At 41.8% G+C, this 23,855-nt stretch overlaps 1 protein-coding gene across 1 annotated transcript in view; it reads right to left on the bottom strand.

Annotated features, from left to right (window-relative positions):
* LOC120990860 overlaps positions 1 to 23,855 on the bottom strand; it is a 73,275-nt gene that overhangs the window by 33,699 nt on the left and 15,721 nt on the right. Inside the window, exons 4-6 of the mRNA XM_040419744.1 lie at positions 13,050 to 13,129; positions 3,945 to 4,058; positions 1,810 to 1,871 (exon numbers count right to left, since the gene is read on the bottom strand). Of these exons, the coding sequence (XP_040275678.1) occupies positions 1,810 to 1,871; positions 3,945 to 4,058; positions 13,050 to 13,129 (256 nt within the window). The remainder of the gene's footprint in view (positions 1 to 1,809; positions 1,872 to 3,944; positions 4,059 to 13,049; positions 13,130 to 23,855) is intronic.

Genomic DNA, 23,855 nt, shown 5'->3' with positions numbered 1-23,855 from the left:
TCCTGGTTTTCACTGTTCAGGGCAGATGGCAGACAGCGTGTGTGGTGTTGTGTGGGTGAGCGGTTTGCTGACGTCAATGTTGGGGATCGAGTGGCCCATGGTGGCGGTCGGGTTATGGTATGGGCAGGCGTATGTCATGGACAACGAACACAGGTGTATTTTATTGATGGCATTTTGAATTCACAGAGATACCGTGATGAGATCCTGAAGCCCATTGTTGTGCCATTCATCCACGACCATCACCTCATGTTGCAGCATGATAATGCACGGCCCCATATTGCAAGGATCTGTAAACATTTCCTGGAAGCTGAAAACATCCCAGTTCTTGTATGGCCAGCATACTCACCGGACATGTCACCCATTGAGCATGTTTGGGATGCTCTGGATCGGAGTATACGACAGCGTGTTCCAGTTACTGCCAATATTCTGCAACTTCGCACAGCTATTGAAGAGGAGTGGACCAACATTCCACAGGCCACAATCAACAACCTGATCAACTCTATGCAACGGAAATGTGTTGCACTGCGTATATACTGACTGGTTTTCTGACCCCCCCCCCCCCTCCCCCAGCACCTTGATATGCCACACCTGTGAGGTGGGATGGATTATCTCAGTAAAGGAGAAGTGCTCACTAACACAGATGTAGACCAATTTGTGAACAATATTGAGAGTAATGGGTCTTTTGTGTATGTAGAAAATGTTTCAGATCTTTGAGTTCAGCTCATGCAAAATAGGACCAAAACTGAAAGTGTTGCGTTTATATTTTTGGTCAGTGTCAGTGTACATGTGGTTAGTATTTGGTACAATTGCCTTTAAATTCACTAACTTAAGTCATATCCACAAGCTTCTCATATTAAGTTTGTGGAATTTTGGCCTATTCTTCCTGACAGAACTGGTGTTAGGTTTGTAGACCTCGTTACTCGCGCACACATTTTCAGTTCTTCTCATACTTCTAATTCTATGAGAATGATGGGCTTTGTGATGGCCACTCAATTACCTTCCCATTGCTGTCTTTAGGCCATTTAGCCACAGCTTTGGAAGCATACTTGGGATCATTGTTCATTTGGAAGACCCATTTGCACCCAAGCTTTAGCTTCCTGGCTGATGTCTTGAGATGTTGCTTCAACCTCTCCACATAATTTTCTTTCCTCATGATGCCATACATTGTTATGTATGGGGATACATAAAAATGGTCATTATGGTCAAACAGTTAAATTTTTGTTTCATCAAACCAGGGGACCTTTTTCCAAAAAGTAAGATTTTTGCCCCCATGTGCAGTTGCAGAATGTAACCTGGCTTTTTTTTAAGGCAGTTTTGGAGAAGTGTCTTCCTCCTTGTTGAGCGGCCTTGCAGGTCATGTCGATATAAGACACCTTTTACTGTTGATATACAGTAGATATCTTTGTACCTGTTTCCTTCACTTGCATATTATTTAAACTTGCATATTATTGTTTGAACAGATGAACGTGATACTTCCATGGTCCCCTCCTACGCAGACTAGCAAAAGAAAAGAATACTTACCTGCCCCCCGGAGTTGCTACTTTAGTCCCTGGTCTCTGCTGCCTTGGGTACCGCTGTCAACATCGGCTCTGACACAACTGCAGCCAATCACTGGTTGCAGCAGTGACCTAATTCCCTTGCGTCACATGACCTATTGACAAGACGCAAGGGAAGCAGAGGAGCAGGTACCCAGCGCCGAGGAGCAGGTAAGCATGCTTATTTTTGCAGGTCTGCCTAGGCTAACTCCTTTAATTTATACATATTTCAGTTTTAAATAAAGTTTTAGATTCATTTTGTCATTCGGCTTACCCTTTGATGATTTTGTGTGGACCTTTCCCATTTATTTTTGCAAAGGTGCTCACTGACTGCCCCTGAAATAGTCCAATATATTACTTCAGAATGATATCTTTGGGGTTCCTTCACATACAGTTTTGTCCCTGGTGGGTTTTTTTAACCAAAAAATGCTCCACAAAAACCACCTATTTGGCAGTGTTTTTTGAAGTGTTTTTGCCAATATAGTCTGTTTCACCACTTGCTGTTTTTTTAATGGCATATTATTATTAATCGATCAAACTAGCTTTAAACATAGCATGAGAACGTAAGGAAATACTGTACTTTTTCCTGTTTCAGATCATTTGTCCCTACTGTATTTATATTGACTCTAATTTTAAATAATAAGAAAGTCCAAAATCCCCCCCCCGCCCAAAAAAAAAAAAGTGATAAAACATTTTGCAGTTTGTTGAGAAAACAAAAAACACTTTTTGAATGCAGCGTCCAAAAAGGTGAAATTTTGCTGTGGTCAAAAACCTATTACAAATTATTTTTAGCCCAAAATGCATGCAAAGCAAAATCAAAATTGGCTCCAAAGGTAGCCATAGTCTGTTTTATACAATCATACATCAAGTCCAGTGGATAACCACTTTTTTATAACAACTATAGCACAGAGCTGCATTCAAAATTCTGCTGCTAGCTTGTTCTTAACTCACAGTAACCCTTGCTGGTTTTGTGTCTATCTTCTGTGTCTATCTATGTCTTGCCTGTGTGCTATCTATAGTCCTTATGTCAGGCACTGTACAGTTCTATGGAAAGACAATAAGCCTCTTAAAATGAAAATGAGCAGACATATTAGTTAACAGAATTGTTAGCAGAATTGTGAATGCAGCTCTGGACTTGAATATAGGCTACAACTCAATACAAGATGAAAAACAAGGTACACGTTAAAGGGAATGTGTCAACACCCTAGAGTGTTTTTAACTGTTTGTATGGCACTATAGCTCTGCTATAGCCCTTTCTAAATATGCCTTTATGTCTACATCAATATTTTCATAAATTTGCTAATTAAGATGAAAATATCCAAAGTGGCTGTACTTTTTGGGCTGGAGCCCAGTCATGCCCATCAGAACAGAGCCCGGCTCCTCCATCCTCCTCTTCTCTTCACCTCCTAGCTGCATCATGATGCCACACAAATATCGCTGGCAGGGGAGGACAGGGAACTTTAAGTGGCCCTGGGAAAAAAACTTCAAGTGGCCCCATTTTGTAGAGAGGTCCAAATTAACAGAAGACAGGGCAACACAAGTAGGCATGGTCAGCAATACCATAGTGCAAAATACCATCACAGCAGAAGCAAATAACACAGTGTAGCACAATATACTAACTCAAAAGCTGTCCCTCTGTGGTGGACACCAATAGCTATCATCTTCTGTCCTCCTCCTCCAGTTGTCTGTGGAGCAGACGACTTAGGAGGTGAGATGCGGGCCACAGTAGATGAATTCAGGAAGGCATGTGTGGTCACTGGCTGGGTACATCAGTACCTGATTATTGTTGAAAGTTCATTATGTACCCAGCCAGCAGCAGAAAAGGGGGCTTGGGTGGCCCCCTGAGGCATCAGCCCACCGGGAAATTTCCCTTTAGGGTCTATCGCCAATCCGCCTCTGATCGCTGGCACATGCGCAGTTTAGTTAATAAAGCCACTGTCAGCAAAAGATTACAGACTGCGTGGGCAAACACAGAAAGGGAAAGTGCATCTACGCGGTCTGTCATCATCTGCAGTCACTTCAATATCTGAGCTGCGCATGCGCCAGTGAGATTTGTGCGGAATTTGGAGCGGCAGCATGATGACGTTGCTGCAGCTAGGAGGTGGAGAGAATAGTAGGATGGAAGGTGAGGGCAAACTGCTGATGGGCACGGTTGCGCTCCAGCATAGGTAAGTACAGACCCTAGGGCTCTTTTCATATTAGCATATTTATAAAAACCTGTTTTTTGAGGGGATAGTGAACACTGATTTGGACATAAAGGTATAGTTACAAAGGGCTATGGCAGAGCTATGGTGCCATACAGTCAAATGTTCTAGAGTGGTGACAAATTCCCTTAAATCATCATTTTATTTAAACATTTGCTATGTAATGTATGTACCGTACTGTGGTTTAAAGAACGCAAACACTTACAAGCATTTGATGTCTTCATGTAGGCCACAGCCACATTCTTGTATTCATTAGCATTACCCATGCAGTTATTTTCTCTCTGGATAAAACTTTCCATTTTATCAGCTGCATTGATTTCTGGAAGAAATGTTATCCACATTTATAGCTGATGAATAGTATATGATGCACATCACGTGTTATAAAATAAAACACAAAAAAGAACCCAACACAATTTTATTACCGACCTTTCTATAGGGAATGTAAATGTGATATACATCCAATGAAGTGAAAAAGATGTGGATTTACTCCCCATGTTCATGAGGCAATGTTTCACCTCCGCATTGGAGTTATTTTCAAGTTGGAGCGCAGCTTTTTCTTTAATCTGAGATCCATTGGAGGTCAATGAGACCTATAATATGGATGTGTGCATGGCCCCATAGAAAATAATGGGTCAGTGTGGTATCCACCAAAAATGCAGGTAGATCATGGATGAAGTATATGGTCATGTGAATAAGTTCTCACTATGTGCATGGAAATAGTAGTGCAGGTGGTAGTACTTCTACTGGCCTTGGCCGGTAACCAGCCCAAACTTACCTGTTGACAGATACCAACTAGTAACAAAATACAGTAGTCTCTGCCAATGAGCTACAAATATTTCAGTGTGAAATAAAAAGAGGGTATAATTTAGGATGTAATGGCAAACCTGGTTCCCACCACAGTCCTCTTTATTTCGCATAAGTGGAAAGGTCTACGCCCCAATTAGTAGTTTGTCACCTCTGTACCAAGGACTTACTAAATCAATGTTACAGACATAAGAGGCCGCATAAAGGTTATGTGTATTATTCCCCTTCATGTCATAATCAATAGGTCACTGTGCTTGAGCTGTCCACAATAGGGTAAAATATGGAGGTCAATTACCATAGAAGTGACTTCAAAGGGCCCCTGACCATTCGGGTGCATGGGGCCAAGATATTCCTGATAGCAGCCAAGGCTGTATATCTGTACTTTTATTTAAAGTGTAACTGTCATTCTTTTTTTTTTTTTTATGTAATTTGTAGGGGCAATGATACTGACCATTTTTGTAATATACTTTAATTACCAAAATTGTACATTTTGTGCTCCCCGTCATCTATTTATTGAACTGTAGAGACGTGCTCCACACATACAGTACAGACCAAAAGTTTGGACACACCTTCTCATTCAAAGAGTTTTCTTTATTTTCATGACTATGAAGGCATCAAAACTATAAATTAACACATGTGGAATTATATACATAGCAAACAAGTGTGAAACAACTGAAAATATGTCATATTCTAGGTTCTTCAAAGTAGCCACCTTTTGCTTTGATTACTGCTTTGCACACTCTTGGCATTCTCTTGATGAGCTTCAAGAGGTAGTCCCCTGAAATGGTCTTCCAACAGTCTTGAAGGAGTTACCAGAGATGCTTAGCACTTGTTGGCCCTTTTGCCTTCACTCTGCGGTCCAGCTCACCCCAAACCATCTCGATTGGGTTCAGGTCCGGTGACTGTGGAGGCCAGGTCATTTGGCGCAGCAACCCATCACTCTCCTTCATGGTCAAATAGCCCTTACTTTCAAAGTTTTCCCAATTTTTCGGCTGACTGACTGACCTTCATTTCTTAAAGTAATGATGGCCACTCATTTTTCTTTACTTAGCTGCTTTTTTCTTGCCATAATACAAATTCTAACAGTCTATTTAGTAGGACTATCAGCTGTGTATCCACCTGACTTCTCCTCAACGCAACTGATGGTCCCAACCCCATTTATAAGGCAAGAAATACCACTTATTAAACCTGACAGGGCACACCTGTGAAGTGAAAACCATTTCAGGGGTCTACCTCTTGAAGCTCATCAAGAGAATGCCAAGAGGGTGCAAAGCAGTAATCAAAGCAAAAGGTGGCTACTTTGAAGAACCTAGAATATGACATATTTTCAGTTGTTTCACACTTGTTTGTTATGTATATAATTCCACATGTGTTAATTCATAGTTTTGATGCCTTCAGTGTGAATCTACAATTTTCATAGTCATGAAAATAAAGAAAACTCTTTGAATGAGAAGGTGTGTCCAAACTTTTGGTCTGTACTGTATATATACAGTTGCAAGAAAAAGTATGTGAACCCTTTGGAATGATATGGATTTCTGTACAAATTGGTCATAAAATGTGATCTGATCTTCATCTAAGTCACAACAATAGACAATCACAGTCTGCTTAAACTAATAACACACAAAGAATTAAATGTTACCATGTTTTTATTGAACACACCATGTAAACATTCACAGTGCAGGTGGAAAAAGTATGTGAACCCCTAGACTAATGACATCTCCAAGACCTAATTGGAGTGAGGTGTCAGCCAACTGGAGTCCAATCAATGAGATGAGATTGGAGGTGTTGGTTACAGCTGCCCTGCCCTATAAAAAACACACACCAGTTCTGGGTTTGCTTTTCACAAGAAGCATTGCCTGATGTGAATGATGCCTCGCACAAAAGAGCTCTCAGAAGACCTACGATTAAGAATTGTTGACTTTCTTAAAGCTGGAAAGGGTTATAAAAGTATCTTCAAAAGCCTTGCTGTTCATCAGTCCACGGTAAGACAAATTGTCTATAAATGGAGAAAGTTCAGAACTGCTGCTAATCTCCGTAGGAGTGGCCGTCCTGTAAAGATGACTGCAAGAGCACAGCACAGACTGCTCAATGAGGTGAAGAAGAATCCTAGAGTGTCAGCTAAAGACTTACAAAAGTCTCTGGCATATGCTAACATCCCTGTTAACGACTCTACGATACGTAAAACATTAAACAAGAATGGATTTCATGGGAGGATACCACAGAGGAAGCCACTGCTGTCCATAAAAAAATTACTGCACGTTTACAGTTTGCACAAGAGCACCTGGATGTTCCACAGCAGTACTGGCAAAATATTCTGTGGACAGATGAAACCAAAGTTCAGTTGTTTGGAAGAAACACTCAACACTATGTGTGGAGAAAAAGAGGCACAGCACACCAACATCAAAACCTCATCCCAACTGTGAAGTATGGTGGTGGGGGCATCATGTTTTGGGGCTGCTTTGCTGCGTCAGGGCATGGATGGATTGCTATCATCGAAGGAAAAATGAATTCCCAAGTTTATCAAGACATTTTGCAGGAGAACTTAAGGCCATCTGTCCACAAGCTGAACCTCAACAGAAGATGGGTGTTGCAACAGGACAACGACCCAAAGCATAGAAGTAAATCAACAACAGAATGGCTTAAACAGAAGAAAATACGCCTTCTAGAGTGGCCCAGTCAGAGTCCTGACCTCAACCCGATTGAGATGCTGTGGCATGACCTCAAGAAAGCGATTCACACCAGACATTCCAAGAATATTGCTGAACTGAAACAGTTCTGTAAAGAGGAATGGTCAAGAATTACTCCTGACCGTTGTGCACGTCTGATCTGCAACTACAGGAAACGTTTGGCTGAAGTTATTGCTGCCAAAGGAGGTTCAACCAGTTATTAAATCCAAGGGTTCACATACTTTTTCCACCTGCACTGTGAATGTTTACATGGTGTGTTCAATAAAAACATGGTAACATTTAATTCTTTGTGTGTTATTAGTTTAAGCAGACTGTGATTGTCTATTGTTGTGACTTACATGAAGATCAGATCACATTTTATGACCAATTTGTGCAGAAATCCATATCATTCCAAAGGGTTCACATACTTTTTCTTGCAACTGTATATATATATATATATATATATATATATATATAGTTCCCTGCCTGGATGCTATTTATGCATTGATACTATATAAGCCTGTATGTCGGGAGCTATGCATAACAAGTCACTTAACACGACCAAGATGAAGGTTTGATCAAACCAATGCTATTGTAGTGGGCTAAACCCTTCAATCCAATGACTATTCACAATAATGGGTAGCTAAATTAATACTTAACGTTTAATAATATCAAAAGTTAAAATGATAGGCCCTTGGTATATAGATTAAAAAATCTAAGCTGAGTGCAATAAGGATACTGCGTACAACTCTCCGCTGGCAATTGCCAATCCAGAGAGAGGAAAATGGACCAAAAAATAGGAAGGGATAGATATAAAGATAGGTTGAGAAGAAAGGATGCGTAGTAAGAGGGACACACTGCTGGGTCACAAGCCCTAGAGGTCCCTTATCCTGACTCCTCAACACACTGTGTAATCTATCACTAGCCCTAGATGGCCCTGCCTACACATGGACTGCCCAGCTTTGTCCGAAAGATAGAGTGTGGTCCCTGACTAAGGGAATACAATCTGAATCAGAAAAAGGAGGGCAGTATGGACTGACAAACAAAATATGAGACAACCTATAATCAACAAATTGGTTTATGAAATATAAGTATGATGCTCAGGGATCGATAATATCGGATCCGCAAAACGCATACGGTCGTCTGACTGGAACCTTATAGGGGGGTGATCAATGACAGGGGGGTGATCACCCCATATAGACTCTCTGATCACCCCCCTGTCATTGATTACCCCCCTATAAGGCTCCAGTCAGACGTCCGTATGCGTTTTGCGGATCCGATCCATCTATCAGTGGATCCGTAAAAATCATGCGGACGTCTGAATGGAGCTTTACAGGGGTGTGATCAATGACAGGGGGGTAATCAATGACAGGGGGGTGATCAGGGAGTCTATATGGGGTGATCACCACAGTCATTGATCACGCCCCTGTAAGGCTCCATTCAGACGTCCGTATGCGTTTTGCGGATCCGATCCATCTATCAGTGGATCCGTAAAAATCATGCGGACGTCTGAATGGAGCTTTACAGGGGTGTGATCAATGACTGTGGTGATCACCCCATATAGACTCCCTGATCACCCCCTGTCATTGATCACCCCCCTGTAAGGATCCATTCAGAAATTTTTTTGGCCCAAGTTAGCGGAAATTATTATTTTTTTTCTTACAAATTCTCATATTCCACTAACTTGTGTCAAAAAATTTAATCTCACATGAACTCACCATACCCCTCACGGAATCCAAATGCGTAAAAATTTTTAGACATTTATATTCCAGACTTCTTCTCACACTTTAGGGCCCCTAGAATGCCAGGGCAGTATAAATACCCCACATGGGACCCCATTTCGGAAAGAAGACACCCCAAGGTATTCCGTGAGGGGCATATTGAGTCCATGAAAGATTGAAATTTTTGTCCCAAGTTAGAGGGACAAAAGCGTGAGAAGAAGTCTGGGATCCAAATGTCTAAAAATGCCCTCATAAAATGAATGTGGGCCCCTTTGCGCATCTAGGCTGCAAAAAAGTGTCACACATGTGGTATCGCCGTACTCAGGAGAAGTTGGGCAATGTGTTTTGGGGTGTCATTTTACATATACCCATGCTGGGTGAGATAAATATTTTGGTCAAATGCCAACTTTGTATAAAAAAATGGGAAAAGTTGTCTTTTGCCGAGATATTTCTCTCATCCAGCATGGGTATATGTAAAATGACACCCCAAAACACATTCCCCAACTTCTCCTGAATACGGCGATACCACATGTGTGACACTTTTTTGCAGCCTAGGTGGGCAAAGGGGCCCACATTCCAAAGTGCACCTTTAGGATTTCACAGGTCATTTACCTACTTACCACACATTAGGGCCCCTGGAAAATGCCAGGGCAGTATAACTACCCCACAAGTGACCCCATTTTGGAAAGAAGACACCCCAAGGTATTCCGTGAGGGGCATGGCGAGTTCCTAGAATTTTATATTTTTTGTCACAAGTTAGCGGAAAATGATGATTTCCTTTTTTTTTTCCCCTTACAAAGTCTCATATTCCACTAACTTGTGACAAAAAATAAAAACTTCCATGAACTCACTATGCCCATCACGAAATACCTTGGGGTGTCTTCTTTCCAAAATGGGGTCACTTGTGGGGTAGTTATACTGCCCTGGCATTCTAGGGGCCCAAATGTGTGGTAAGAAGTTTGAAATCAAAATGTGTAAAAAATGACCGGTGAAATCCGAAAGGTGCTCTTTGGAATATGGGCCCCTTTGCCCACCTAGGCTGCAAAAAAGTGTCACACATGTGGTATCGCTGTACTCAGGAGAAGTTGGGGAATGGGTTTTGGGGTGTCATTTTACATATACCCATGCTGGGTGAGAGAAATATCTTGGCAAAAGACAACTTTTCCCATTTTTTTATACAAAGTTGGCATTTGACCAAGATATTTATCTCACCCAGCATGGGTATATGTAAAATGACACCCCAAAACACATTCCCCAACTTCTCCTGAATACGGAGATACCAGATGTGTGACACTTTTTTGCAGCCTAGGTGGGCAAAGGGGCCCACATTCCAAAGAGCACCTTTCGGATTTCACTGGCCATTTTTTACAGAATTTGATTTCAAACTCCTTACCACACATTTGGGCCCCTAGAATGCCAGGGCAGTATAACTACCCCACAAGTGACCCCATTTTGGAAAGAAGACACCCCAAGGTATTCCGTGAGGGGCATGGCGAGTTCCTAGAATTTTTTATTTTTTGTCACAAGTTAGTGGAAAATGATGATTTTTTTATTTTTCTTTTTTTTTCTTACAAAGTCTCATATTCCACTAACTTGTGACAAAAAATAAAAACTTCCATGAACTCACTATGCCCATCAGCGAATACCTTGGGGTGTCTTCTTTCCAAAATGGGGTCACTTGTGGGGTAGTTATACTGCCCTGGCATTCTAGGGGCCCAAATGTGTGGTAAGGAGTTTGAAAACAAATTCTGTAAAAAATGACCAGTGAAATCCGAAAGGTGCTCTTTGGAATATGGGCCCCTTTGCCCACCTAGGCTGCAAAAAAGTGTCACACATGTGGTATCTCCGTATTCAGGAGAAGTTGGGGAATGTGTTTTGGGGTGTCATTTTACATATACCCATGCTGGGTGAGAGAAATATCTTGGCAAAAGACAACTTTTCCCATTTTTTTTATACAAAGTTGGCATTTGACCAAGATATTTATCTCACCCAGCATGGGTATATGTAAAATGACACCCCAAAACACATTCCCCAACTTCTCCTGAATACGGAGATACCACATGTGTGACACTTTTTTGCAGCCTAGGTGGGCAAAGGGGCGCACATTCCAAAGAGCACCTTTCGGATTTCACCGGCCATTTATTACAGAATTTGATTTCAAACTCCTTACCACACATTTGGGCCCCTAAAATGCCAGGAGGGTATAGCTACCCCACAAGTGACCCCATTTTGGAAAGAAGACACCCCAAGGTATTCGCTGATGGGCATAGTGAGTTCATAGAACTTTTTATTTTTTGTCACAAGTTAGTGGAATATCAGACTTTGTAAGAAAAAAAAAAATCATCATTTTCCGCTAACTTGTGACAAAAAATAAAAAGTTCTATGAACTCACTATGCCCATCAGCGAATACCTTAGGGTGTCTACTTTCTGAAATGGGGTCATTTGTGGGGTGTTTGTACTGTCTGGCCATTGTAGAACCTCAGGAAACATGACAGGTGCTCAGAAAGTCAGAGCTGCTTCAAAAAGCGGAAATTCACATTTTTGTACCATAGTTTGTAAACGCTATAACTTTTACCCAAACCATTTTTTTGTTTACCCAAACATTTTTTTTTTATTAAAGACATGTAGAACAATAAATTTTGAGAAAAATGTATATATGGATGTCGTTTTTTTTGCAAAATTTTACAACTGAAAGTGAAAAAAATCGTTAAATTTCGATTAATAACAAAAAAAGTTAAAATGTCAGCAGCAATGAAATACCACCAAATGAAAGCTCTATTAGTGAGAAGAAAAGGAGGTAAAATTCATTTGGGTGGTAAGTTGCATGACCGAGCAATAAACTGTGAAAGTAGTGTAGGTCAGAAGTGTAAAAAGTGGCCTGGTCTTTCAGGGTGTTTAAGCTATAGGGGCTGAGGTGGTTACAGGGGCAGGGCACTGTGGATGACACTGTTAAGGGAGCGAGGTGCTGTGGAGGTCACAGTTAAGGGGGCAGGGTTCTCTGGAGGTCACAGTTAGGCTCCATTCACACGTCCGCAAAATGTGTTCGCATCCTTTCCGCAATTTTGCGGAAAGGGTGCGGACCCATTCATTCTCTATGGGGACGGAATGTGCCGTCCGCATCCACATTTGCGGATCCGCACTTCCGCATCCGTGCTTCCGTTTCCGGAAAAAAATAGAACATGTCCTATTCTTGTCCGCAATTGCGGACAAGAACAGGCATATTCTATTATGTCGGCAATGTGCGGTCCGCAAAATGCGGAACACACATTGCCGCTTTCCGTGTTTTGCGGATCCGTGTCTCCGTGTATCCGCAAAACACATTGCGGACGTGTGAATGGAGCCTTAAGTGGACGGTCCGCTATGGAGGTTAGTGTTAAGGGGAAGAGTGCTGTAGAGGTCACTGTTAAGGGAGCAGGTTATTGTGGAAATCACTGTTAAGGAGATGGGGCACTCTGGAGATCACTGTTAAAGGGGCGGACGATGTGGAGGTCACTGTTAAAGGGGCAGGCGCTGTGGAAGTCACTATTAAGGGGGCAGGGCACTGTGGAGGTCGCTGTTAAGGGGGCAGGCGCTGTAGAGATCACTGTTAAAGGGGCAGGCACTGTAAAGGTTAATGTTAGGGGGGCAGAGAACTGTGGAGGTCACTATTAAAGGGGCAGCTGCTGTGCGGGTCACTGTTAAGGCATCAGGGTACTGTGGCAGTCACTGTGAAAGGGGCGGGTGCTGTGGAGGTCTCCGTTAAAGGGGGCAGGGAACGGTGGAGGTCACAGTTAAGGGGGCGATTCGCTATGGAGGTCAGTGTTAAGGGGTGGAGTGCTGGAGAGGTCACTGTTAAGGAGGCGAGGTGTTGTGGATCTGTAAAGGACCCTGAATAAGCTTTCAGCAGCTTTCTGACTTTCATATGATAGGGCATGATTTACTTGAATTAGTTAACTGCTTATACTGTATTTCTTTAACCTTCGTTTTTGATATTATGGGATGACATCTGTGGATCTACGGAACTAATTACTAGTTTTCCATAATGTTACCCTAAGTGGCAATATTTACATGTTACAATCTTTGTTCAAGAGAAAATTAATATTGCAATTTTAATATATTTAATATACTTTCATACAAACCTGTGACGTTATCAGCCTGTGTCTGGTCCATATTCTTTTTGAAGTCAGCTGAGGTTGGTCTCTGAATACTATGTCGAGACCTGTAAAGGAGAGTTACAAATATGGAGCATCTCTAAGGGTAGGTTCACACTGAGGTTTTTGGAGGAGGATTTGAGGCAGATTTTCCTGCAGGTTTTTTTTTTATTTAAACTTTTTTATTGGTTTTCAATAAAGAACAAAGAGTAACCTGCAGGTTTTTCAACTAAAGCCAGAAGTGGATCTAGCAGGAAGGAGAAGCATATTTCCAATTGCTTTTGAATCCACTTATGGCTTTGGCTGAAAAACCTGTGCATCTAAGAGAATGAAGAAGTGATATGACCTGTAAGATAAAATATAGACGTGTATCGCTGCTACAAACTGCAATTCCACAGGAGCTTTTAAAAAAGTGAGTTAAGTATATAAAAAGTCATGAATTGTTTTTTTTAAATGTACATAGATGTATAATCTCGAAGGATTAACGGCAGCCGTGGTATCAGATGTCTCCAGCACATGTCCATGGTTTAGATGCAGGAGAGAAAAAGGAGTTCTGTCAAAAATGAACACTCATGTGCAGAAGAAATATGAATATGAACAAAGGGAAATGCCCTTAATACAGCACATAGCGCCTGCGCAGTCAGCAAAAAGGGCTATTAGCCTAGAATACAGAGAGAGATCTAGTGCTTGGGCTGTTGCTTGTAAAAATGCAAAGGAAAATGTCCCTAAGGAGCAGCCCTAATTCAGAACTGTTCAGTGACACAGTCACTCCTGCCATGTTACACTTGATTTCATAGGGCTGGGTCTGATGCCATCCTTGGTTCTAAATATATAGTATAGCCTATGTACAGAACCATATACTTAAAAAAACACAGCTCATGCATTGAACATAATACACTCATGATTATATGGAGCTATTATAGGGAGGGATGCCATAGTAACCCCTTAGGCCTCCAATTTCATATGGAGCGCGCTGCAGTTTTTGTCCGTCCGCCTCTCGGAATGCTGTGGCTGCATCTCCAGCCCATCCCCATTATAGTGAATGGGGCCGGGGCGGACTTCCGGCAGCACACATGTGCAAGAATATATAGCAATATAGCAAATTATTATATTCCGAAAATTCGCATTACGAAAATTCTCATTACAAAAATTTGCATTATGAAAATTCGCAATAAACACTACTCCTAAAGTCAAAAATATTGCAGTCTTCTCATTGGCCCACAAGCAAGAAGCAGGGAGGGATCATGTGTACTTATTTAAAAAAAATCTCAAATTATGTATATATCACTATATTCTAAATATTAGCGAATTCTCAAAGTGCCGATATTTACAATAAAAATTCTCAATTCGAATATTCGTGATCAACACTAGTGATACTTAAATACTGTAGACTGTATGGGCTCCAAAAAAAGAAATAAATTGTAGGAGGTACCACGATAGCATGCCAAAAATCAACATGATCAAGCAAACAATAATAGACACAAGAATTGATCCCTATAGTAAAGCTAAATAAGTAGTAGTCTCTAAATAGTGATGAGGCATCACATAAACCAGGATATGTAAGGTGTAAGTGCTAATAAGTTTTGGAAATTTCTTCTTTTCAGCCCCTTTTCCAAAAATTCCAAAAAGGCACTGATAGAAAATGTGGTATTAAAGGGTCTGCTGAAAAGACGGATATAAGGAATGGCAAAGGATAAGGGGCCAGATTTATCATTACTCTGACAGCTCACTCCACTTTAACATATGGCTAAAGTCAGTTTTAGCCAAGTCAGATTTATGATCGGCCCTTTAAGATTGTAATAAATGTGGTTTGACGGTAGCAGTTTATCCGTCAGTAAGCAGCTTTACAAAAGTCGCACATCTTTACGAAAAAGTCGCACGTTTTTATGAAAAAGTTGCATGTTCTATTAAAAAGTCTCATAAGATAAGGTCCTCACTGGAGTGAATATGCGACTTTTTTGCGACTTTTTTGCGACTTTTTAAATAATCCCAATAGTAAATCTGTCTAGAGATTCATTTACATAAGAAAACACGCCCACTTTCAGAAAACTGGCGAGCATAGTGCAGAGCAGAAAAAAGTCGCAAATTTGTGCGCAGTTTTAGCGTTTGGGACTTTTTTGGGGACTTTTTCACTCCATTATTCTGACCTGAGCTAATGATAAATCTGGCCCAAGGTGTTTCCAAGCTTGGTGGACCTAAACATTGAAGGCCATGTGAGTCACCATCACTTTCTGATGAATTATTAAAGAAGCTTTCCGAGATTTTACCACTGATGACCATCCTCTGGATAAGTTATCAGTATCTGATCTGTGGGGGTCCGAAACCCGGGACTTGCGATCAGCTGTTTGAGAAGGCAGTGGCACTCTAGGCCTTGTGACGTTATGTTCATCTGTCACCTGGCCTTGGTGCAGATCAAGCCCATTGACAGGAATGGGGCTGAGCTGAAGTACCAAACATAGCAGCTGTACAATATACGGCGCTGTGCCTGGTAAGCTGAGGGAAGGCTGCAACGCTACTGCGAATGCTGGTGCCTTCTCAAACAGCTGATCAGCAGGGGTCCTGGGTGTTGGACCCCACAAATCAGATACTGATGACCTATCCTGAGGCATTTTAAGTAAAAAACAATTTGAAGAACAAATGCTAAATAAGAGATATCTCTAGCCCACACTGTCTCATAAATATGCATGGCTATATTAGTAATTTACTGCATTCAGTATCTGTTCCCTTACAGATGGAAATAAATATAATTTGGCTATAGTGTATATATAAGAACATGTTTTTCTCTTTTGTCAATAATGCGTTATTCATGTGTGAATCGGCATTATCTCCCAAGACCTGCTGATTGTAATATTTGAAAGGCAGCCAGGGATAGACCATTATAATGGCTCGGGTTTTCTTTATGCCAATGCAAATGATATATTTTATGTAACTAATTATTTGTTACAATAATCGTATTTGTGCAAACAGAAGACCATCTGCTACATGTCTAACAAAGCCTTTGTTTGCAGGTTAGCTCTGCGATTCAAGCTTTATTAGCCTATTCTATGGATGTTATCGTAAGTGTTCTCGCTGTAGTATTGGTAACTATAGTGCATTTCAAAATTACTGGGATTCTGATTATCTAAACAAATTATTACAGCAAGGGAACGCATGGCACAGTTTTAAATTGTTACTGTATTTAACAAACAAATATGTCTTAAGGTGGGATTACTAGGGTTTTTAGTATGTAATTTATGCTCATGTAGTTGCTTACCTCATGCACTTCTTCCCCATGCGTTTTCTTTCAACTTGGACTCTCTTGACCAGTTTTTTACTATGTAAACAAATCACTCTGATTTGTTTCCATCCTGCATGTAGCACTTCCTGTTGCTGTATCCAACCAAACCCATGATGCACTTCTCCTTCCTCTGCCACAGCTCCAGCACCACCCCTAACAATTCCTAGCTAGTTTATACCTCCTCCAACCCAGCTAGCTACATAGACATTTCCCTCAAAATCCCCTGATCTGAGCATCGTTTTAAAATCTGTGGATAGACCTCAAAAGGGTAGGGCATGCAAGACGGCTTAGGAATCTCACAGAACTGGAAGACTTTTGCATGGAAGAATGGATGAAAATCCCTCGAACAAGAATTGAAAGACTCTTGGTTGGCTACAAAAGCCAATTACAAGCTGTGATACTTGCCAAATGGGGTGCTACTTGGTACTAACCATGCAGGTTACCCAAACTGTTACTTTGGGCCCTTTTTTGCTATTTTGAAAATGTAAAAGATGAAAATCAAAAATTATTTTTGCTTAAAATACCAAGAGAATGGGTCACCTTTAAAGGCTATGTATACCATTTTACTAATTTTTGGCTAAAAATCATATTTTCAATCGGCCTTTATTAAAAATATTGAGCCATTCTGTCACAAAGGGTTAACTCTTTTTCAAACTGTGTGACTGGTACTTTCCCCTTGTGCTGGTCATCTAATAACCCTTATCCCTAGACTACTAAGAGGTCATAAACACTTATTTAAGTCACATTCTTATCAGTAAGATAAGAACTGAGCTATAATGAGTAATTATAATGTCAGAGAGCAAAGATAAGGAGCCTGTCAGCTCCCCAAATGACGGAAAAGACAAAAAATCTCCAGACTGCTACTACAGCATCTCAGCTATGTACACAAAAAAGGATTTGATATTTTTAATAAAGAACAATTGAAAAAATGACTTTTAGCTGAAAATGAGTACAATGCAATAATTAAAAAAAATGTCCCAAAGGTGTACATAGCCTTTAACTTTATGCCTTTTGGAGATAATTTCATCTTCAACTTACTTAACTGTTCACAGTAACAGTAATTCTGACCAGGGTGCCCAAACTTTTGCATGCCACTGTATATTCTGCCCTGTCGCCCTACTATTTTGATACTGATCAGTGTGGCCCGTGCTGACAGTGTATGATCCTTCTGTATCCCCAGCGCACTAAATAAATACCATATTTATCGCCCCATAAGATGCATTTTTCCCCCCAAAAAATGGGGGGGAAATGCCCCTGCGTCTTATGGGGCGAATACTAATGAGAGCTTCCATTATGGAAGCACTCATTAGTACCGGAGGACCAGGAAGCGGTGAAGGCTCTGTACTCACCGCTTCCTGGTCTTCGGCTGTCGGCTGTGCAGTGTCTGCGCACAGCGTGAAAGCGCTCTGTGATCTCACGCTGTGCACGCCGGTTCACAGCACAGTCGACAGCAGGAGGAAGAAGAGACCGGGCAGTGAGGAGCAGCGGCGTCCAAGAGCAGGAGAAGTGGAAGTGGTTTATTTATTTTATTAAACATGAGGCAATAGGGGCTGATCTGAGACAATGGGGGCTGCTGGGGGCTACCATGACAGGCAATTGGGGCTGCTGGGGGCCAATATGAGAGGCAATGTGGGATACAGAGGACTGATATGAGGCAATGGGGGCTACTGAGGGCTGATATGAGGCAATGGGAGCTGCTGGGGGCCAATATGAGAGGCAATGGGGCTACTGAGGGCTGATATGGGAGGCAGTGGGGGCTGATATGAGGTCTGATTGGGGTCTGAGGTCTGATTGGGGGTCATTCACATTTGGGTCTGAGCTGAGGTCTGATTGTGTCACGAGGGTGTCATGACCTATCGCTGACCCTGTGGTCGCAGCGGGTGGCTACTCGCCCGATTTCAAGGGATCACTCCATGACCTAGTTGTGGGAATGGATTCCGGTCCAAGTTTTCCTGTTTACTATGCTTTTTGTCCTATCTAGGTATCGATAGTTTTCCTTTCAGCTGTCCTGGGTCTGCCACTACCAGCCACTATTTATTCTCTCTTCCTACTTCCCTTGTTGCCAGATATAGACCTTCCTTTCAGGTTATCTATTCTGACCTCAGGTGGTGTTGCTGTGGAGTTGCTGGAACAGTTGGAACCAGTGCGGTTGGATCTCTGGTCCTCTTCAGTTTGTTATATACTGTTTGTTGTCTCCCTTCGGGGTTATATGTGGTGTTTGTGGTGTTTGTCCTTTCCCTCTGGTTACCCTAGGTGTCAGTGGTAAGGACTAGTGCTCACACCGCCCTACTCACTACCTAGGGCTTCTTCCAGGGTAAGTTAGGGACGAGGCAAGTGATCGGCATACGGGTGAGCAACCTGTCTAGAGACGTCAGGGTAGCCAGGTGCCAGTGCTAGGTGAGTTAGGGGTCACCACTCCTCCCTCTCCCTTGTGTTAGAGCACCCAGTTTCCCTTCCCACCTGCCATACCAGACGTGATAGATTGTGGGTCTGATCTGAGGTCTTGTTGGGGTCTTATTAACATCGGGGGTCTGATTGGGGCTGTTAGCTGAGGTCTGATCTGAGGTCTAATGAAAAATATTTTTTTCTTATGGTCCTCCTCTAAAACCTAGGTGCGTCTTATGGGCCAGTGCGTCTTATAGGGCGAAAAATATGGTAACTAGCCCCCGGGAGATGCAGTAGCGTGGGCAGTCAGCGCTCGCTATTGTCAGTAAGTACAGAAGACAGGGAGAAGCTGTTCTACAGTGTATAGGGACAAATATATATATTTTATTTATATATCTGTATAACTGTCCCTATATATTGTAGAACAGTTTCTCCCTGCCTCTACTGCTGACTGCCTGAGCTCTCCTGCATCTCCCAGCGGCTGGTTAGTTATTTAGCACGCTGGGATACAGAAGGAGCATTCACTGTCAGCGCTGGCCACGCTGATCAGAGTCAAAATAGCAGAGAGACAGGGCATAATAAATATAAATAGAATATATTGTCAGTTGTATCGATACATATGAGGGAGCAGTGAGTTCAACAGAAGTGAGCCCAGTGTCTTCACCGTTCAGTACTGCAATGTGCTGTGAAGATAGATATTCCTTAGCAATGCCCATTTCAAGATTTCTGATAAGTGACACTTCAGACCCAGTTTTTTCATACAAATGTACAAATTCACTGAACATAGTATATTAGAAAAACTTTCCTTGTCTCTTCCCTCTATAAATTACAAAAAAAAAAAATGTAAATGACCATGACACTTTCAAGAGGAAATCCAGTCCAAGTGTATGTCAGTTAAGTCATATATACAGTACATTTGGATTTGGATAGAGATTTGTCAAAAGCCACAAAAAATTCACAAAGTAGCAACAGACATCAAACTGCAAATGTGTAGTCAGATGTCGCAATTGAGTTCCCAATCTCAAAAAATTGCTACAAATATAACAAATGTGGCTGGTACTGTTTGTAACATGTTTTCTACCTGCTTTCCACCGTTTGTACTGATATAATGTTTATTAATGAGTCCTGCTATATTATATTCAAACAGTACCTTCACTAGATCCCAACATAAAGTAGTTGACCAGTAGGGGGAGCTTTGAGGACACAAGACTAGAAGTGATTTCTTACAATCTGAATGGTAATACGGAAGTGTGCAGCTGCTAGATACAGTATACCATATGTCAGATGCATATGAAAAAGACTCTTTTAGCATGGAGCTTCTAACTGTACTGAAGCATTCTGACCTAATCTGGAAATCTGAATACCGTATGGTTTGTTAATACTAACATAAGGGGGCAGAATTAGGGTTTATGCACATTTTCCGTGCAGACTTCCACACAAAAAATGTCTGCACCGTGTTCATGGAATTTCAAAAATCTCATCTACTTAGCTGGTGTATAAGGCTGTGTGGATTTTTCCATGTGCGTAATACACAATGTGTTCATGTGGTCTTGTTGCGTCAGAATTTCAGCCATAGTTACACCATAATTTTAGGGAAAATCAATTTAGACAACTTTATTATTGATTTGCGCATACAAAAGAACAGATGTTTGCGCCTTACTAGACCTTTTTTCTAGTAAAAAGGGTGCGACTTTGATGAGTCCTAAAATGCGGCAGATATATTACTGACATGTGCCAGGTATTTGGGGCAAGATACTGGCCTAAAGGATACCAAGAGGTTGTATAAAGAAGGCAATGGTCTAATATGTGCCAACGATGTGCCAAATTTATTATAATGTGCGCCACCATGATAACCATAAGTTAATCTGCCCCAATAAATCCTGATCCAATTTGATGTGTGAAACAGAGCACTGACCCATCGGAGATATCTAGAGACTTTTCTCCGACATACATAAAAGCTATCATAATACCAAGCCTTCTAAACAAAACCAACACAATATACAGATATCCACTTTTTGATTTGTCTACATGTTCTAAACTACTGTTTCCCAACTGGTGGCTGGAGAGCCATATGTAGCCCACAAGGCCGCTGCATGTGATATCCTACCTATACACCAATGACACCAGGGATGCCAAAGCATTACACTCAGGACTATACCACTTGAATTTGACACCAGATTTCAACCATCAGACTTGGCTTGTGTGTTAATTATAATCATTTGAAAATGTGTTCAGAAAAAGCAACCCCACCTGTTGTGTGTAGGAAAGTTTGGCCTTCAAGCTAAACGAGGTTTGGGGCCTCTGGGTAATATTGTGGCACTAAGGAATTATCATTACTATAAAATGATTACTGGGATTCAATTATATGATAATGGCAAAATGAGAAAAATGTACAATAGCCTATCAATGTTAGATCTGTGAGGCTCCGACCCCTTGGCGCCAGGCTAATCAACAGAATGAATGGGACCCAGCTGTGGTACCAGGGACAGCCGCCATGTACAGACACGCTGTATCGGCGTACATTAGGAAGAAGCTACGGCACCGGCTGGCCCACTGAATAAACAATGATGACCTATATCAGGGGTCAGAAAACGCCAACACTCCAGCTGTTCTGAAACTAGAACTTCCAGTATCCTCCTTTCACTTCTATGGGAGTTACAAGAGCAGCCGAATAAGTGTGCATGATGGGAGTTGTAGTTTCCCAACAGCTGGAGTGCCGAAGGTTGCTGATCCCTGGACTATAGTAAGGAATAGACCAGCGGTATTTTACTCCTGGAAACTAAATCTAATGAATGGAACAGAATTACTGGGAAACAACTGCTTGATATAAATGAGCCTTAGGGCTCATCACTGGGATGTTTTACAAATGTGCCTTTAATGTATCAATTATACGTCACCCATACACTGCTAAGCGACACATGGTAACTCATGTTCTCCCGAATGTATACCGATTTAAAAAATGTGGCACACCATACTACAAGGGTGTTCTCACCTAGAGGGACTACTTCTAAACAAGGACTCAGTGCCTAAAGCCTAACAGCTTTTAAAGGGCTTCTGTCACCCCACTAAAGTGATTTTTTTTTTTTTGGGCTAGTTAAATTAGTTATATAGCGATATATTAAAATATAATAGTGTTCCTTACTTTGATCCAGCAGTTTAGTCAAAAAACGAAGTTTTATCATATGCAAATTCGGTCTCTACCAGCAAGTAGGGCGGCTACTTGCTGGTAGCTGCTGCAGAAATCCGCCCCCTCCTCTTGTTGATTGACAGGGCCAGCCGGGATCTCCTCCTCCGGCCAGCCCTGTCGGCATTTCAAAAATCGCGCGCCCGTGTTGACTCTGCGCAGGCCCTCCCTCAGTGCGCCTGCGCCGATGACATCATCGAAATAGAAGACGTCATCGGCGCAGGCGCACTGAGGGAGTTCTGAGGAGACGAGCCTCCTCATCTCAGAGCGCCTGCGCAGATTCAACACGGGCGCGCGATTTTTGAAATGCCGACAGGGCTGGCCGGAGGAGGAGATCCCGACTGGCCCTGGCAATCAACAGAAGGAGGGGGCGGATTTCTGCAGCAGCTACCAGCAAGTAGACGCCCTACTTGCTGGTAGAGACCGAATTTACATATTATAAAACTTCGTTTTTTGACTAAACTGCTGGATCAAAGTAAGGAACACTATTATATTTTAATATATCGCTATATAACTAATTTAACTAGCCCAAAAAAAAAAATCACTTTAGTGGGGTGACAGAAACCCTTTAAGGCCTCGTTCACCTTTCAATGTCCATTTTAAGGTTCATGTAACATCTGTCAGTGTTTCATCCACAGACACTGCTTTAGCTGAAAATTCATTTCCAGTACATCTCCTGTCACTGGACCCAGATGCCATCCGTGTTATGTCAGTGGTTTTTCACTAAACCATAGGCTTCAATGGGCCTGTTTGGTCTGAATCACAGACCAAAGTAGTGCATGTCTCTGTGGACCGACGATCAGTGGAGAACCACTGATGTGTGAAAAAACACACTAAAATCAATGGGTACATGTGCTGTCCGTGGAGTGTAAACGAGGCCTTATACTGACCCATAGGAAGGCTGAGTGCCCCCCATACAAGACCCGTCATGTACATTGTCCCTAAAGGTGACTGCTACTATATACTATATCACTACCACTATCAGAATGCACAGAAATACACATTTTTAATACATGATCGTGTAATTCGTACAAAGTAAAATATTTATATTGTGGCTGTAACTAAACTAATAATCTAGATCTCAAGTCTGCCTGGATGCTTGGAAAAATCACAGCGACTATTCTCTTTTAAATTAGCTGTAATTACAGAGCAGTCATCTCTGGGTGAATTGGATGCTGGGAACAAAGTAACCAGGGAGGCCGCAGGGAGCCTTGTACTACTGAATCAAGCATTCTACCGCTGACCCCGCAGCAATGACGAGAGTTCAATAAAATATGAAAGTGTTTTTTATCGTTATAATATCCACCGCAGAGCGCACCCAGCAAGGAAACATTGAGCTCAGCTCCAGCATGTGCGCATCATCCATCTCCGTTATAGAGCAGGTAGGAGGAAAGTACACTCACTTGTTATCAAGGATAACCTACTTTCTGTGCACCGCTAGTCAAAGGAGGTTACATTACACAGATGTGGTGCAAAATGTAAAAGAATACCGTATGTGGGTGAATAAAAAGCTGGTAAACCCCTAAAGATTCTCTCTTCTCCCCAAAATGTCTTATGTTATGACGTCAAACCTTTTGTAAAATAAAGCCGATCAACTGATCGCAGGGGGTGTTGCTTCTCTAAACCCTTCTATTAGCTGTCATTATCAAGGAAACCATATCTAACAAAAGCCAAATGAAAACTGAAAGGGGTTGTCCCATGAAAAATATTCTACAGTTTTCAAACCAGCACCTGGATCTGAGTATTTTTGAGTTATTCAATAAAATCAGGAGCGTAGCTATAGGGGAAGCAGGGGAAGTGGCTGCTTTGGGGCCCGAACTCAGAAGAGGACCACCCAGGAGGGGGACTAAAAGGTTTTATTTTCAGGGCCCCCTCAACAGTATTATACAATGACATTATAGTCACAGTGACAGTATATAAAGTGAACTGACATACAATATATACCATA

The sequence above is a fragment of the Bufo bufo genome, chromosome 2, assembly GCF_905171765.1.
Source record: "Bufo bufo chromosome 2, aBufBuf1.1, whole genome shotgun sequence".
NCBI lineage: Eukaryota > Metazoa > Chordata > Amphibia > Anura > Bufonidae > Bufo > Bufo bufo.
Note: the sequence above shows the minus strand (reverse complement) of the source record. Positions and strands in the feature narration are given on the sequence as shown.